Below are 16,753 nucleotides of genomic sequence, written 5' to 3'. Positions count from 1 at the left end.
TGGGGACTAAAACGGGGCGAATATTAATAATTTTGGTAGGGATATTTGTTACCATATACGACCACAAAATACCAAAATGCAGCGAATTCTGTTGAAAAACACTTTCAAGAATCCCAAAATACAGAAAATTTGGGGTACCGGACGGACAGACCGGCCGAACATGGCTAGAGCGTTTTAGAATTTTACCCTGTTCATGTATATATATATATACTTTATAGTGTCGGAAATTAATATTGCGATGAGTTACAAACGGAATGACAAAATTTATATACCCTCCATGCAAATGATCTATATTAAATATTCCTATAGACGGACATGTCGAAATCGACAATAACATTTTTACTCTGATCGAAAATATATATACGTAATATATAACAGAACGACAAATTAAATATACACTTCACTTTATGATACAGGGTATAATAAAAATTTGTAATTCTTACCTATTATTCTCTACCATTCACGTCATAAATTTCCAAAAGCACTATTAAGTCCTCTTTATTTGAAAAATACCTTTTCCACAATTCCCGAGGACTCATTTAAGCCGCATACCATCAAACTGGTGAGTATGGTTGATAGCCCCCCTTAAGTCATTATTAGAATCAACGAAATGTGACAATCTAATATCTTCCAGTTGGTATTTGCATCAACTGAATCACATAGCCACACCATCAACCCGCAACATGGCCCAAGCCTCAGGGTCTTCCCAAACAATTGCAATCGCTTGTGAACGAATGAAGAACAAACGTTTCTCACATTTGAATGTTGGCCAGAATCGACCACAATTTGCCATAACGAATTCGAATGATATTTGTTGAATGAAAGGCAAACAGCAAATGGCGATTCATAAGGCCAACAATCTCTCTTTACGTAACCCAGTTATGAACTTAAATCAATTTGGCAAAATGCCGATTTCAGATGAACCGACAAAAACTACGAATAACTACGAGTTGTAGACAATGGGAATTCTTCGGCGAATCGACGAACGAATGCAGTATGACGTCATTTCATTGACGTCACAATAAAAGTCAAATTGATGCCAAAAACAACAACGGCCACGAGGATGTTTATAAACAAACAATACTAAAACAAGAAAAACGAAAAAAACAAATGCTCTCAATACACCTCTTGCCTGGTAAATATATAAACAACAGCGAAATGGAAACGAACACGAGTTTATGTGAAACGCCAGCAACGAGAAGGATATTAACAGCACATAAACTTTTTTGAGGGGCACTGTGAACGGTTAACAAAAAAAAAAAAACCAAACTGAATTGGGTATATGTATTGCCATAGGGGACACCATGTTGTTGTGTTTTTCACGAAAGAAGAGGGGCTAAAAAAAACTAGGTTAAACTAAACTACAAAATATTAAATATTTATGAGCTGCTAAACTATGACACACAAAACGTTTATATACTGCGCCATCGCTAAGTACTACGGCCCAGGAGCATCACAAACTGAGTAGAACACGAAGAAGATGGAGAAGAAAAAAAATATATAACAACAACACCAACAATGTAGACAACAACATCATCATCAACAACCAAGAACATAATTCCTAATAGTGACATCTCCTTCGCTTCAGGTGTAGTGGAATCTACGCTAGGCAATAATTTGCAATGCTAAATGCACATTTTGAAAATTATTATTTGGCATTCTCCCCCATGGAAAGCCATGAAGTACTTCAAAAAATAGGGGAGAAAAGGAGAGTATTATTCTCTTCAATTTAAATGCTATACTGGTGAAGTTATTCCATATTATGACCTTGGAATATGGTGAATAATATACCTAATATACCTATAATATAGGCTGGTGAATAATATACCTAAAATCAAGTAATCAAGACCTTAATTTCTAAATTTTCCATCCTGTCGAGTACATTTTTAATCACTTTATTTGGTTGCGACCATTCTGTGGGAATTATATCATTGTAAATTGTCTGCTACTAACAAGTGGTTTAAGAAGGAGTTTTTAACAAGAGGTGTCAGAAAAGTTACCGCAGAGATAACTGGCTTGTGGCGGCTAAGTGTTCATTAGCGACGTCGCTTTTTGATCCTTCGATGTCGGCTCTTCCTATTATTGTGAAGCAAAATTCAACAAGCGTTAGATTGTTCACTCATGCAAGGGAACATGAGCTGGATTTAGACCGTCGTGAGACAGGTTTTAACCTAATAATGACAATTTGTTGTTTCGACAGCATTCCTGCCTAGTACGAGTGGAACCGCAGATACGGACCTATGGCACAATACTTGTTCGAGCGAACAGTGGTATGACGCTACGTCCGTTGGATTATGCCTGAACGCCTCTAAGGTCATATCCGAGCTGGACTACAATGATAAATATGGGATAATTGCATTGTATGGCTCTTAAACCATTTAAAGTTTATTACTGATAAACGACAATGGATGTGATGTCAATGCTATTTTTAATATAGCAATTGTATGAGGATACTATCACCTGCATGCCGCGCTAGTTACTTATATAAACATTATTTAAGACAATGCCTAGAATCAATTGTAACGACTTTATTTACGGGCAAGGTGTTGTAAGTGGTAGACCAGCTGCCATACTGGGATCCACTGAAACCTCTCTTCTGCTTGATGATTCGATATTTATATCGTTTCTTAATGTGATATTCCCTTAATTTGGAATAAAAAACAAGAGAATATAAAAACCAAACTACATAGATTGGTCTTATTCATATTGATATTATAATGATAACAATTTTCATTGTTGTCTTTATAGTGTTAAATATTAAAAGACTTTTATTGTGTTGACCCACATTCCAAATTTTAGGTTTCCAGCTCTCCCTGTTACCAAAATCCAAATTGTTACAAATTTGGTGAATTTTGTACTATTCGTACACATAAATTCGATCTTCCAAAGCTGTATCCATAGCTCAATTCTACACTTAATTCCACTTACATTTCAAATTTCAGGATTCCAACTCTATCTGTTCACTCAAACTGCACCAAAGTTCAAATTGCAAAAAATTTAGTTCATTTCGTACCCATAAGTCCGAATTTCCAAAACTGTCTCAATAAGAATTTTATGTCAACATTTAAGGATTTCAGCTCACAAAAATCCAAATTCTGCCATATTTAGTACCATTTAGTAATATTCGTACTTAAAAGCATTTCCAACACAAACTCAATACTCGTACTAGTATTCCATTTCAATCCGTTCACTCAAATCTAAATTGTACCAAACCATTTGTACATATATTAGTACCCCATTTAGTACACAGAATTATGAATTTTCAAAACTACATCCATGTCACAATCCTAAACTCCAACTGTAATTTTAAATCCAAATTTTAGGATTCCCGTTCACACAAAGCAAGTTCTGCCATATTAAGTACCATTTAGTGTTTTTCGTATCCATAAGTACGAAATTCCAATACTACCTTAATATTGTAATTTTAATTTCAAATTTAAGTCTTCTATTTCTATCTGTACTATACTTCCATATCTCAATTCTACATTCCAACAGCTACCATTATTTCAAATTTTAGGTTTCCAGCCCTCTCCTTTCACCCAAATCTGAATTCTACCAAATCTAGTGCCGTTTAGTACTTTTCGTACAAGTAAATACAAACTTCCAAAGCTGTCTATACAACTCAATCCTCTGCAGTAATATTAATTCCAAATTTTAGGTTTTAAGCTCTATCCGTTCTTCCTTAAGAGGTTTTTGAGGGTTTTATTCTACAGAGGCTTTTCTAAATTACTTATAAAAGGAATTTTTGGTACGGAGATGTGCTATACTATGAGAACCCAAAATAATGAGTTTCCGCCAATTCGGTTGGAAAATCTGTCCAAAATTTTTAAAGTACCGAGTATTGGGGAGTACCGTTATGTGGGGACTACACCAAAACGTGGATCGATATATGCAATCGGCAATACAAAACATACTGGGAGTACTGTCTGTACAAAATTTCAGAGCTCAACAGACGGACATGTGTATGCTAGTAAGCAGCATGCGCAAAAAATCGTTCGCGAATGATTCAAAATACGCTCTTTTCGTTTGAGTTTTTTACCGAATTTATTGCGATAAATTCCAAACGAGCATTCGCCAAACGAATGTTCGCACACACATATAAGAAACGAATGAGAGCACACAATAACGATCGTTGGTTTGGTGATTGAAATTCTTTCCGACATTCGCTCACGAATGGAAACGAACATTCGCGAATGCTCAAATCAGCAGAAGTTCGTGAACTGAATAGTTGTTGGTCATGCAGTTTGTTATTCCACAAAGACTTAAAACTTTCTGTATGTCATTCGCTATGCGTTTTCATTCTTATACCCTTCACAACACTGTGGTACAGGGTATCGAGATAGACCCATGGTTTATTTTGAGAATATGCATAGAATCACTTTCTAAATCGATTTACGCATGCCGTCCATCAGTCTGTTTGTCCATGTATTTTTGTGAACAAAGCACAGGCCGCATTTATGATCCGATTTGGATGCAATTTGGCACATGTCACTTATTTTGCCCTAAGACGAACCCTATTGAAATTGGAGAAAATCGGTTTAGATTTAGATATAGCTCCCATATATAGTTTCGTCCGATTTTATGTAAATGGAGCTCCAATATTTGTCCGATTGAGACGAAATTTTGCACAGAGTATTGATTTAGGCCCAGATTGATGTATGCGAAGTTTTGTTGGAATCGGTTCAGGTTTAGATATAGCTCCAATATATATTTTCGTCCCATTTTATATAAATGGAGCACCAAGATTTTATTTAAATGGAGCCCCAAAGAGTAAATGTAGGCAGATTGAGAAAAAAATTTACGCAGCGTAGTGAATTAGGTCAAAATTTATGCATTCGAAGTTTTGTTGATTTAATGTAAATGGAGCACCAAAGAGTAAATGTAGGCCGATTGAGAAAAAAAAAAATTGAGCAGCGTAGTGAATTAGGTCAAAATTTATGTATTGAAAGTTTTGTCGAAATCGGTTGAGATTTAGATATAGCTCCCATATATAGGTTCGTCCGATTTTATTTGAATGGTGCGCCAAACTTCCAATATTTGTCCCATTGAGACAAAATTTTGCACAGAGTACTGAATTAGGTCTAGATTGATGCATGCCAAGTTTTGTTGAAATCTGTTCAGATGTCGTCATATATAGTTTCGTCATAATTTATGTAAATGAAGCACCATACAGCCCATATTGGTCCGATTGAGACAAAATTTTGCACAGAGTATTCGATTAGGCACTTATTGATGTATGCGAAATTTTGTTGAAATCGATTCAGATTTAGATATAGCTCCCATAAGTTTCGTCGGATTTAATGTAAATGAAGCACCAAAGAGTCAAATTTAGGCCGATTGGCACAAAATTTAGCACAGCGTACTCAATTAGGTCCAAATTTATGTATGCGAAGTTTTGTTGAAATCTGTTCAGATTTAGATATAGCTCCCAAATATATCGATGTTTGTTCGATTAAGAGAAAATTTTGCACAGCGTACTGAATTAGGCCCAGATTGATACATGTCAAGTTTTGTATTCGATTTTGTGTCGAGATAAATTTTGGATAGGGCACTGTGGCAGCATAGATGGATGCCACGGTTACTCAAATACGTCCATTTATATACAGATATTTTACATATTTTTCCCGATGATTGACATTCAATTTTTCATAAATTTCAGATTGGTACCGAAAGTGGTGAAGGGTATCATATAGTCGGCCCCGTCCGACTTTTTAGTTTTGTGGACTCCCAAAATATTTTGTGTGCAATGAAGATATTCTAATATAAATAACCCCCTGAGATTATTTAATATATAAAATATATGGTAGGTCAATTTTAGTGTGAATTTTAGATTTTTATATTAACTTACACTACTTATATAATAAATCTGAATAGTACACATCTTTCTAAACTTACCTCTCCTGTACACATGTTGCTGGCAGTCGTGTTGCATCTAGGACACCGTGCCACGGTTCTGCAGGTACAGGTTTGCGAAAGCGTAATTCATCAACCGGTGGCTTGGCATACGGTATACCGGTAAAGACGTGTACATCACGGCCCTGTACTGTAACCGAACGACCGCGTACCGGCCCACTGGTCGTCTGCACCGTTAGATGATCTGTCATCGCTAACGTTAGCGCTGACATGCGCAGCAGTATAACGAGTGTGGCAAAAAGACCGCGACAAACAACGGCATTGTTACGAGCGGCGGTGGCTAGTGAACTGCGGGAAGAGGGGCGGGATAAGGAAGATGTGAACGATAATGATAATAACGAGTGTAAAGACGACGGTGACGCGCACGATAATGATCGCGACGACGACGACGATGTTGTTGGCGTTCTTACAGATCGAGCCATAATAAGACTAAACGCGCCACTGCTGCGATAACGAACGCGTTTAAATGTCAATTAATTGAGTTGTTGTTGTTGTTCTTCTTCTTTCACAAGATTTGAGCACAATTTGTTTTGGTTTTAGGTAGCTTTAGGCTTTACATTGATTATTCGGAATTTCTTTTTTCAATTGATATTCAAAGGTTCAAACGCCCAAATGTTTACTGCACTTAACACAAACTTTCCGATATGCCTTGAATTGGATTTTGAGTGTTCAAACGGTAAGTGGTTATACAAAAACACTTGTTTATTATTGTTGTTGTTGCTGCTGCTGTTGTGGATCGGGTTAAAATCAAAAGTTTTGCCTTGGTTCTTGTGGTACAACCAGTCGTAAATGGAGACTTGCTGGTAGATTTGTGGGGGATCTAGTGGGCTGACGTTAACAAAGACAACGTCGACGACGACTATGCTGAGGGTTCGTTGAAAAATCCTCGTTATCCTTGGCTCATAACCAACAGCTGTTGATTGTTGTGGCTGCTGTTAGTGCTTGTGACCTCAAAGTGTGTGGGTGAGTGAGTACGCGACCACAAACAATGCTATTTTATTATGTTTATTCTTCTGCCTACTCTGGGGCTGGCTTTCTGGCTTTCTAATGCAGACACACACGTAGAATAGACTTTGCAAACGACGATAGGCTGGCTGATGTTGTACAACAAAACTACATGCTTAGGATAATGGTATGAGTTTATTGATGTTGCTTCTGCTACTAACGTTTCCTAGCGCCCGAGAAGTTATAAGCTGCAAATCCCCCTGTCACTGCTGTAGTCTGTTTAAACTGTTTATTAACTGTTCTACATTTGCTACTTATACACGTCCGCATTGGTTTGTAATGTTCGCTGTTTTATTTTTCAGTTTAGCCCACAATTCTTAAAAAAACGGTTCTCAGAATATGTTTACGTTTAAATATATCCTCCTCCTCTCAAAACCAAGTACTTTGTGTTTATCCGCTTTCTCGTTAAACGCACTTTACTTAAATGTTATACTCCTCCGCCTCCTCGAAGTCTTTAGTGTTGTGGGGAAATTGTTTTCTATTTATTCCGCTAACGTTGTCCTTGTCCGGTATCTGCAAAAAAACGAAAAGAGAGAGAGAGAGGGGAAGAGTGTGAGTGAGTGGATGAGTTTTAAAGCAAAAAAATAATAAATTTGCTATTTCATTAGGAAGAAGGTTGAAAGTGAGCTACTTTGTGTATTTGTAAGTAGCCACACTCGCAAAGCTTTGAAAAACAAATCATAATAAATAAGTGAGAGTGTTATAAAGTATAAACTTTTCGTACTAATGCTCCTGTTTTAATGGTCCATTAAGTGCACTCTGACACAGAAAGAAACACAGGGGTCAATTGGTTGTTGTTAATAAATCCACGCCTCAGTTGGCCCTTGAAAAATATTCTTTAATAAATCCACGCCTCAGTTGGCCCTTGAAAAATATTCTTTAATAAATCCACGCCTCAGTTGGCCCTTGAAAAATATTCTTTAATAAATCCACGCCTCAGTTGGCCCTTGAAAAAATATTCTTTAATAAATCCACGCCTCAGTTGGCCCTTGAAAAATATTCTTTAATAAATCCACGCCTCAGTTGGCCCTTGAAAAATATTCTTTAATAAATCCACGCCTCAGTTGGCCCTTGAAAAATATTCTTTAATAAATCCACGCCTCAGTTGGCCCTTGAAAAATATTCTTTAATAAATCCACGCCTCAGTTGGCCCTTGAAAAATATTCTTTAATAAATCCACGCCTCAGTTGGCCCTTGAAAAATATTCTTTAATAAATCCACGCCTCAGTTGGCCCTTGAAAAATATTCTTTAATAAATCCACGCCTCAGTTGGCCCTTGAAAAATATTCTTTAATAAATCCACGCCTCAGTTGGCCCTTGAAAAATATTCTTTAATAAATCCACGCCTCAGTTGGCCCTTGAAAAATATTCTTTAATAAATCCACGCCTCAGTTGGCCCTTGAAAAATATTCTTTAATAAATCCACGCCTCAGTTGGCCCTTGAAAAATAATAAATCCACGCCTCAGTTGGCCCTTGAAAAATATTCTTTAATAAATCCACGCCTCAGTTGGCCCTTGAAAAATATTCTTTAATAAATCCACGCCTCAGTTGGCCCTTGAAAAATATTCTTTAATAAATCCACGCCTCAGTTGGCCCTTGAAAAATATTCTTTAATAAATCCACGCCTCAGTTGGCCCTTGAAAAATATTCTTTAATAAATCCACGCCTCAGTTGGCCCTTGAAAAATATTCTTTAATAAATCCACGCCTCAGTTGGCCCTTGAAAAATATTCTTTAATAAATCCACGCCTCAGTTGGCCCTTGAAAAATATTCTTTAATAAATCCACGCCTCAGTTGGCCCTTGAAAAATATTCTTTAATAAATCCACGCCTCAGTTGGCCCTTGAAAAATATTCTTTAATAAATCCACGCCTCAGTTGGCCCTTGAAAAATATTCTTTAATAAATCCACGCCTCAGTTGGCCCTTGAAAAATATTCTTTAATAAATCCACGCCTCAGTTGGCCCTTGAAAAATATTCTTTAATAAATCCACGCCTCTGCCTCAGTTGGCCCTTGAAAAATATTCTTTAATAAATCCACGCCTCAGTTGGCCCTTGAAAAATATTCTTTAATAAATCCACGCCTCAGTTGGCCCTTGAAAAATATTCTTTAATAAATCCACGCCTCAGTTGGCCCTTGAAAAATATTCTTTAATAAATCCACGCCTCAGTTGGCCCTTGAAAAATATTCTTTAATAAATCCACGCCTCAGTTGGCCCTTGAAAAATATTCTTTAATAAATCCACGCCTCAGTTGGCCCTTGAAAAATATTCTTTAATAAATCCACGCCTCAGTTGGCCCTTGAAAAATATTCTTTAATAAATCCACGCCTCAGTTGGCCCTTGAAAAATATTCTTTAATAAATCCACGCCTCAGTTGGCCCTTGAAAAATATTCTTTAATAAATCCACGCCTCAGTTGGCCCTTGAAAAATATTCTTTAATAAATCCACGCCTCAGTTGGCCCTTGAAAAATATTCTTTAATAAATCCACGCCTCAGTTGGCCCTTGAAAAATATTCTTTAATAAATCCACGCCTCAGTTGGCCCTTGAAAAATATTCTTTAATAAATCCACGCCTCAGTTGGCCCTTGAAAAATATTCTTTAATAAATCCACGCCTCAGTTGGCCCTTGAAAAATATTCTTTAATAAATCCACGCCTCAGTTGGCCCTTGAAAAATATTCTTTAATAAATCCACGCCTCAGTTGGCCCTTGAAAAATATTCTTTAATAAATCCACGCCTCAGTTGGCCCTTGAAAAATATTCTTTAATAAATCCACGCCTCAGTTGGCCCTTGAAAAATATTCTTTAATAAATCCACGCCTCAGTTGGCCCTTGAAAAATATTCTTTAATAAATCCACGCCTCAGTTGGCCCTTGAAAAATATTCTTTAATAAATCCACGCCTCAGTTGGCCCTTGAAAAATATTCTTTAATAAATCCTCAGTTGGCCTCAGTTGAAATCCACGCTTTCAGTTGGCCCTTGAAAAATAAATCCAAAATATTCACCTCAGTTGGCCCTTGAAAAATATTCTTTAATAAATCCACGCCTCAGTTGGCCCTTGAAAAATATTCTTTAATAAATCCACGCCTCAGTTGGCCCTTGAAAAATATTCTTTAATAAATCCACGCCTCAGTTGGCCCTTGAAAAATATTCTTTAATAAATCCACGCCTCAGTTGGCCCTTGAAAAATATTCTTTAATAAATCCACGCCTCAGTTGGCCCTTGAAAAATATTCTTTAATAAATCCACGCCTCAGTTGGCCCTTGAAAAATATTCTTTAATAAATCCACGCCTCAGTTGGCCCTTGAAAAATATTCTTTAATAAATCCACGCCTCAGTTGGCCCTTGAAAAATATTCTTTAATAAATCCACGCCTCAGTTGGCCCTTGAAAAATATTCTTTAATAAATCCACGCCTCAGTTGGCCCTTGAAAAATATTCTTTAATAAATCCACCTCAGTTGGCCCTTGAAAAATATTCTTTAATAAATCCACGCCTCAGTTGGCCCTTGAAAAATATTCTTTAATAAATCCACGCCTCAGTTGGCCCTTGAAAAATATTCTTTAATAAATCCACGCCTCAGTTGGCCCTTGAAAAATATTCTTTAATAAATCCACGCCTCAGTTGGCCCTTGAAAAATATTCTTTAATAATTACATTTAAGATAGAGCTCTGGAATTTTGCACAAACATTGCTAGGATGTCTGGTATTACAAATGGTATATATCGGTCCACGATATTGTGTAACCCCAAATATTCGGTATTTTGGCGATTTTGACCACGTTTTCCAACCAACGGGACTATACGTGGTATTTTGGATTCTTATTGAATAGCACATTTCCGCACAAAAAGAAATGTTTTATATTGACCCAAGTTTCAGGGTAGCCCCCTATAACGGTACCCCCAACACTCGGTATTTTGAGTATTTCGGACAGTTTTTCCAATTGAATTGGCTGTAATATGTTATTTAGGGTTATCATTAAATAACATATATCTGTATCCGTACCAAATATTCACACAAGTTTCAAGGTATCCCCATACAATGGTACTTTGGGGATTATGGACACGTTTTTCCACCGAATTGACTGTAATTTGGTATTTACACCCTCAGCCTTATGGCTAATGAGGGTAAATACATTTTGATACGGTGAAAAAGTACCTCATCGAAATATTGGTGTTAGACCCCATTTTCTTTGGAATAAATCCGTTTCAGACAATTTGGAGTCGATTTACATATGTCCGTCCGTCCGTACGTTGTCCGTCTGTATGGCTTGATGGTGCGCACGATAAGTCTCGAAGGGAATAATCGATTTCATCCAAACATTGCACAGCTAATGGAATGTTAATGTAACTTTGTACGACCTATTATCTTTACCACGCCTAGATCTAGTAGGAAGTTGGGATCCATTGATCAACTGCTTTTAGTACTCACAAATGGTCAAACTTTTCAATAGTTGTAAATCCAATATCAGGCGAATGGAAGGTCCGATGTGAACCAAACTCACAACCCATTAGCCTTACGAAGTCTAGATTGAGTCTGAAGATAGAACCTATTGGTCCACTCCTTCGGGTACCTGCCCCACAAATGGTCAACATTTTCAATATTAGTAAATCCAATATCAGGCGAATGAAATGTGATTTGAACCAAAGTTTGCACAACCTATTATCTTTATCAAGAATAGATCAAGTTTGAAGATGGGATCCATTGGTCCACTCCTTCTGGTACCTGTCCCACAGGCGAATGGAATGTCCGATATGAACCAAAATTTGCACAACCCATTATCTTTACGAAGTCTAGGTTAAGTCCAAAGATGGGACCCAGTAGTCCTCTCCTTCCGGTACCACCCTCACAAATGGCCAACATTTTAAAAATTTTTTTCAATACTACATCCGAAACCTCTTTGATAAAAACATATTTCTTAAATAAAGCTAATAATTAAATCTGTGTCTAATTCCGAAGACTTCCGCAAATCATAGGCTGGGTATATATCTAGTACCGACTGACACTTTTTTACTTGTTCTACTTCATTTGGATTCTCAAATCTAACTACCAAAAATATCAATATTGATCTCCGTTTTATTATAGTCCCATTTAATGCTTTCTGCACTATTAGATATTTTGAGAATTTCAAGGTTCAAGGTCTTATCATGACATGAGTTTTCTCTTAAGAGCCCACATCAATTTTAGATATTTTGATTATCATCTTCATGGTGGAGGGTATGTGAAGTTCGGTCGGGCCAAACATAACATTGTTTTTATTTTATTTTTTTAATTTAAAAAGGTTAGAAATCGAAAATAGTTGTACAGGGCTGCGAATAGAGCGTAATATGAACTAGAGACCTATTCTTCAACATAAACAAAAGGAAACTTCGTTATGATAGGAAGGACCTACATTTTTACACTCTACATCATGAGGTCATAACTCAAAACTCTTAAAATTGATCGGGACCTTAAATTTGGAGAAAATGTCTAAAACTGAATTCAGAAGAAATATTATCATCTCGAAGTACAAAAATTGCGGATAGGAAATTTACAAGATGGAAAATTCCACAATGACCTTCCGAAATGGGTGAGAATTTTATAGGTTACCGTTATAATTAGATATATGCAAAAGAACTAATTGAAGCAATTATCAGAGCTTCATATTTCTCTAAACTAAACTCTATACTACTTGACTTGGCGACTTGATCGAAACCCGCGTCGCAGTGTCTGAAAAATGGCTCGTGAGCTGAACATATCGCAATATTCCATTCGGAAAATATTGAAAAATGCGCCAACGAAATTCCAAAAAGTGCAAGAACTTACAGAAAGAAAGAAAAGAAAAAAATAGACTCAAAAGAGTCTCCGATGAGAAAACATTCGTTGCAGTAGTTTGTCTTCTGAAAATGTGCACCTTTTGGCTATTGAAAATGTGCACTTTAGATTGGCCACCAGAGCTCAAGCGCCAGCCATCGTGATGGTGTGGGCCGCCATAGCAGCCGATGGTCGCTCGCCGCTCGTATTAATGGACCTTGGCATCAGAATAAATGCCGAATGTTATGGCAAAAATATTCTGGAGGTTGTATTAAAGCCTTGGCCATGCAAACGTTTTGCCCGCAGACCTTGGATATTCCAAAGAGACTCAGCACGCGCCATCCAAGAACGGTTACAAAATGAGGTTCCTCGCTTCATTTTCAGCGTACAATGACCACGAAAATCTTCCGATACCAATCCGTTGGACTATTGTGTCTGGAATATTTTGGAAAGCAAGGTTGGCACTAAAAAATACCAAAATGTCGATCACCTTAAGCAAGCACTTCGCCGGGAAGGGGCCATAATACCGCAAAGCAACATCCGGGCAGCGTGTGACGGTTTCATTGGCCGTAATTCGTGCCAAAGCTGACCAATTCGAACAAATCAAAACTTATTCAAAAATTTGATATTTTGCTCTCATTCAATAAAATTTTTAAAAAAAATGTCACCATGTAAAAGGTTTGCTCCAATTCCCATGTAACGCTTCCGACAAATTATGTTTATATTTAAGGTTTTTGTCGTATTTTCGAAACAAAGAGTTTAAAATTGGTTAGAACTCATGTTTCTTTGGGAAGACATCCGTTTCATACACTTTGGAGTCGATTGACACATATCCATACATCCGTCTGCGAATCTGTCAGGCTGGTGTGTTCGACAACTCTCATAATCGATTTCATTCATAATTTGTGCATCATACTATTTCTTTCTAATATAAATCAAGTTCGAAAATCGGAAATATTTTTTCACTCCTCCTGGTAATTCCATTACAAACTGTTAAAAATTTTCATGAAAATTAATACCTATCCGATTTAAAAAAAAAAAACGTTCACAATCTAATATTTTAAGAAAACCAACGTAGTGTTTAGAATGGGGCTTATCAGTTCATTCCATTGGTCCCTGTCCCACAAAGGGTCCATTTGAAAAACTTGTTAGTCTCATCATATGACGCAATTTCATCCACATCGCAAAATAGATAAATCTAGTCCAGAGATGGAACCCATCGGTCCACACCATCAGGGACTTCCTCGACGAAATGTCAAAATTTGGAAAAAAGCAAAAAAGTGTCCGATTTGATTTAGGCATTACACATGGTAATATTTTTACAAATCCTTTATTGAGTCCAAAGATGTGACCCATCGGCCAACCCCTATTGAGATCTCCTTACTACATATCTTTTTGCATTCTATAAAAATCCACGCCTCTTAAAGCCCATGAAAAAAAAAATTCTTTAAAAAATCCACGCCTCTTAAAGCCCATGAAAAAAAAATATTCTTTAAAAAATCCACGCCTCTTAAAGCCCATGAAAAAAAATATTCTTTAAAAAATCCACGCCTCTTATAGCCCTTGAAAAAATATTCTTTAAAAAATCCACGCCTCTTACAGCCCTTGAAAAAATATTCTTTAAAAAATCCACGCCTCTTTTAGCCCTTGAAAAAATATTCCTTAAAAAAGTAAGTACACTTGTTGTCTAAAGTCATAGTAAAGTTTCTACTCCGATTCCGAATCCTGTAAAATTAACTCATATGCTTCCTTGGTAGTTTCATAGATCCAACTTGTTATAGATATCCTGTCTAAATTTAAAGTTTTGTGGTATTTAATTAATTTATTTCCACAGAATTTTTGAAAAATACAAATTTGCCATTAGTTCTAGACAAATATGAAATATATGTGCCCCACAAATTAGCTTTACTGCATAACTCCCTCAGGTTCTTGTCACTCAGTTTATACAAACAATTCAAAAAACAACCAAACCCATTATACAGTGGGTTAATTAAACAACCCTGAAATTAATCTGCATTTAATAAAGCTGAAAGGGGTTCGCCCTGCGCCTGCAACACAACGGCAATAGAGAAAACAATTTAATTCACGTTTAATTGTGAACACAAATTCCATTAGAGCAAAAACTAAAACCACAGCAACAACAACAGAAACAGAAACAACGCTGACGACAAATTAAGATTATTTCCATTACATTCATGTTAAAAACTCCGCTCTGACTGCACCCCGTGGCCATGTCATCATCATTCTTGGCTGAATAAACAAACCCGAAGAAAACTGTAAACTGGCAACTAAGAAAATTCACTTCATTTAAGGTCATTACTTTAGGTTTTGACTTATTTGTAGTTGTACTTGAACGACAAAGAACAGCAGGCAATCAGCTGCTGCAATCTCTCTCAAAATGGAAAGTATTTTTTGCATTTGGAAACAAAGGACATTTTTCCTTCGATGGCTATGACCGGCTTGGCACTGCACAGGATTTGTATGCACGTGGCAGCAGCAGCAACAAAATCATTATGCACGAAAGTGTCAACTAATGGACTTCCGTCATGCAAATCGAACAACAGCAGCAAACAACCATCAGCACCATTATAATCTTCAACTGCATCACGCCAACGAACCATCGAAGCAAATCATCATCATCATCGACGTGCCTCTTCAAATTCCTTTCCAAAAGAACAAGAAATAAACGTTATGCAGTAGTTGTTGCACATACACACATACATATGTATATACTTTCCAAAGTTATATAAAACTGCTGGTTTTTTCAATGACGAAGAGGAGCGAGCGAAGGGAGAGCCAAGAAAACGAAAACGTTGCCACAAAGTGTACTGCAGTAATCCATAGAAGCAATAAGGATATGTGATTTATTTTCTTAGTATTTAACACCACTACTTCCATCATCCTGATCGTTTCGTTTCGCTTGCCTTGCAAATCCTTAGGATACAGAATCAAATGGCTGAAGGTTGTTGATTTCCCAAAAGCTCAAATGCATGCATGTGAGCGCACATATGAAACTCACAGCCCAAGAAAAAAATCCTCCAGAGGATGTATAAAGTAAATCTCAATGGAAATGCTTATCAATAGTTCAACACGTTTTGACACATACTTGTCGGAACTTTATTACAAACCTAAGAATTTTCTTTCATTCATTTTCAAATTGTATGCTGAATTTCCAGGGCTAAGGAATGTATGTGAATAGATGTGTATGTATTGCACTGAATGAGGATAATCGATAATCGGAAAATCGGGATTTATTAAAAAACTGTGAAGGCCATAGACGAATGCCATTCGCAAGGTCTACGATGAGGAACATAGATTTTGTTTGTAAATAACAAAAGCAATTGCCAAGGACCACCGATAATCAAATATCACGGGAAGCAAAAAGGCCGTTAGTCCTTGTTTGACAATTAAGGAAACTGTTAAGAACTACAAAAACTACTCTTTAAAAAGCTCATCTCTTATAGAACTACAAAAACTATTCTTTAAAAAGCTCATCTCTTATAGAACTACAAAAACTATTCTTTAAAAAATCCACGTCTCTTAAAGTCCATGAAAAATATTCTTAAAAAAAATGTTCCTTGAAAAAATTTTCTCTCTTATAATCTCTCTTATAATCCTTGAAAACATTTTCTTAAAAAAACACGCCTCTTATAATCCTTGAAAACATTTTCTTAAAAAAACACGCCTCTTATAATCCTTGAAAAAATATTCATAAAAAAATCCACGCCTCTTATAATTCTTGAAAGAATATTCATAAAAAACCCACGCCCCTTATAGCTCTAGATAAATATTCTATAAAAAAACCAAGCCTCTTATAGCCCCTTGAAAGAATATTCTTTAAAAAATCCACGCCTCATATAGCCCTTGAAAAAATATTCTTTGAAAAATCCACGTCTGTTATAGCCCATGAAAAAATATTCTTTAAAAAATCCATCCTCTTATAGCCCTTGAAAAAACTATCCTTTTAGAAATTCACGCCTCTTATAGTCCTGAAAAAAATATTCTTTAATAAATCCACGCCTCTTATAGCCCTTGAAAAAATG

At 36.4% G+C, this 16,753-nt stretch overlaps 1 protein-coding gene across 1 annotated transcript in view; it reads right to left on the bottom strand.

The window, feature by feature from the left end:
- The window catches only part of LOC133338768 (acetylcholinesterase), an 84,364-nt gene extending 77,990 nt beyond the window's left edge, over positions 1-6,374 (bottom strand). The window contains exon 1 of the mRNA XM_061546873.1: positions 5,896-6,374. Coding sequence (XP_061402857.1) covers positions 5,896-6,335 — 440 coding nt within the window. The 5' untranslated portion in view covers positions 6,336-6,374. The remainder of the gene's footprint in view (positions 1-5,895) is intronic.
- Between the last annotated feature and the right edge of the window lie 10,379 nt (positions 6,375-16,753).

This window comes from Musca vetustissima, unplaced genomic scaffold (assembly GCF_032173495.1).
Source record: "Musca vetustissima isolate MV318-11 ecotype Yass unplaced genomic scaffold, APGP_CSIRO_Mvet_v1 utg12500, whole genome shotgun sequence".
Taxonomy (NCBI): domain Eukaryota; kingdom Metazoa; phylum Arthropoda; class Insecta; order Diptera; family Muscidae; genus Musca; species Musca vetustissima.
This window is presented reverse-complemented; position numbering and strand designations above follow the sequence as displayed.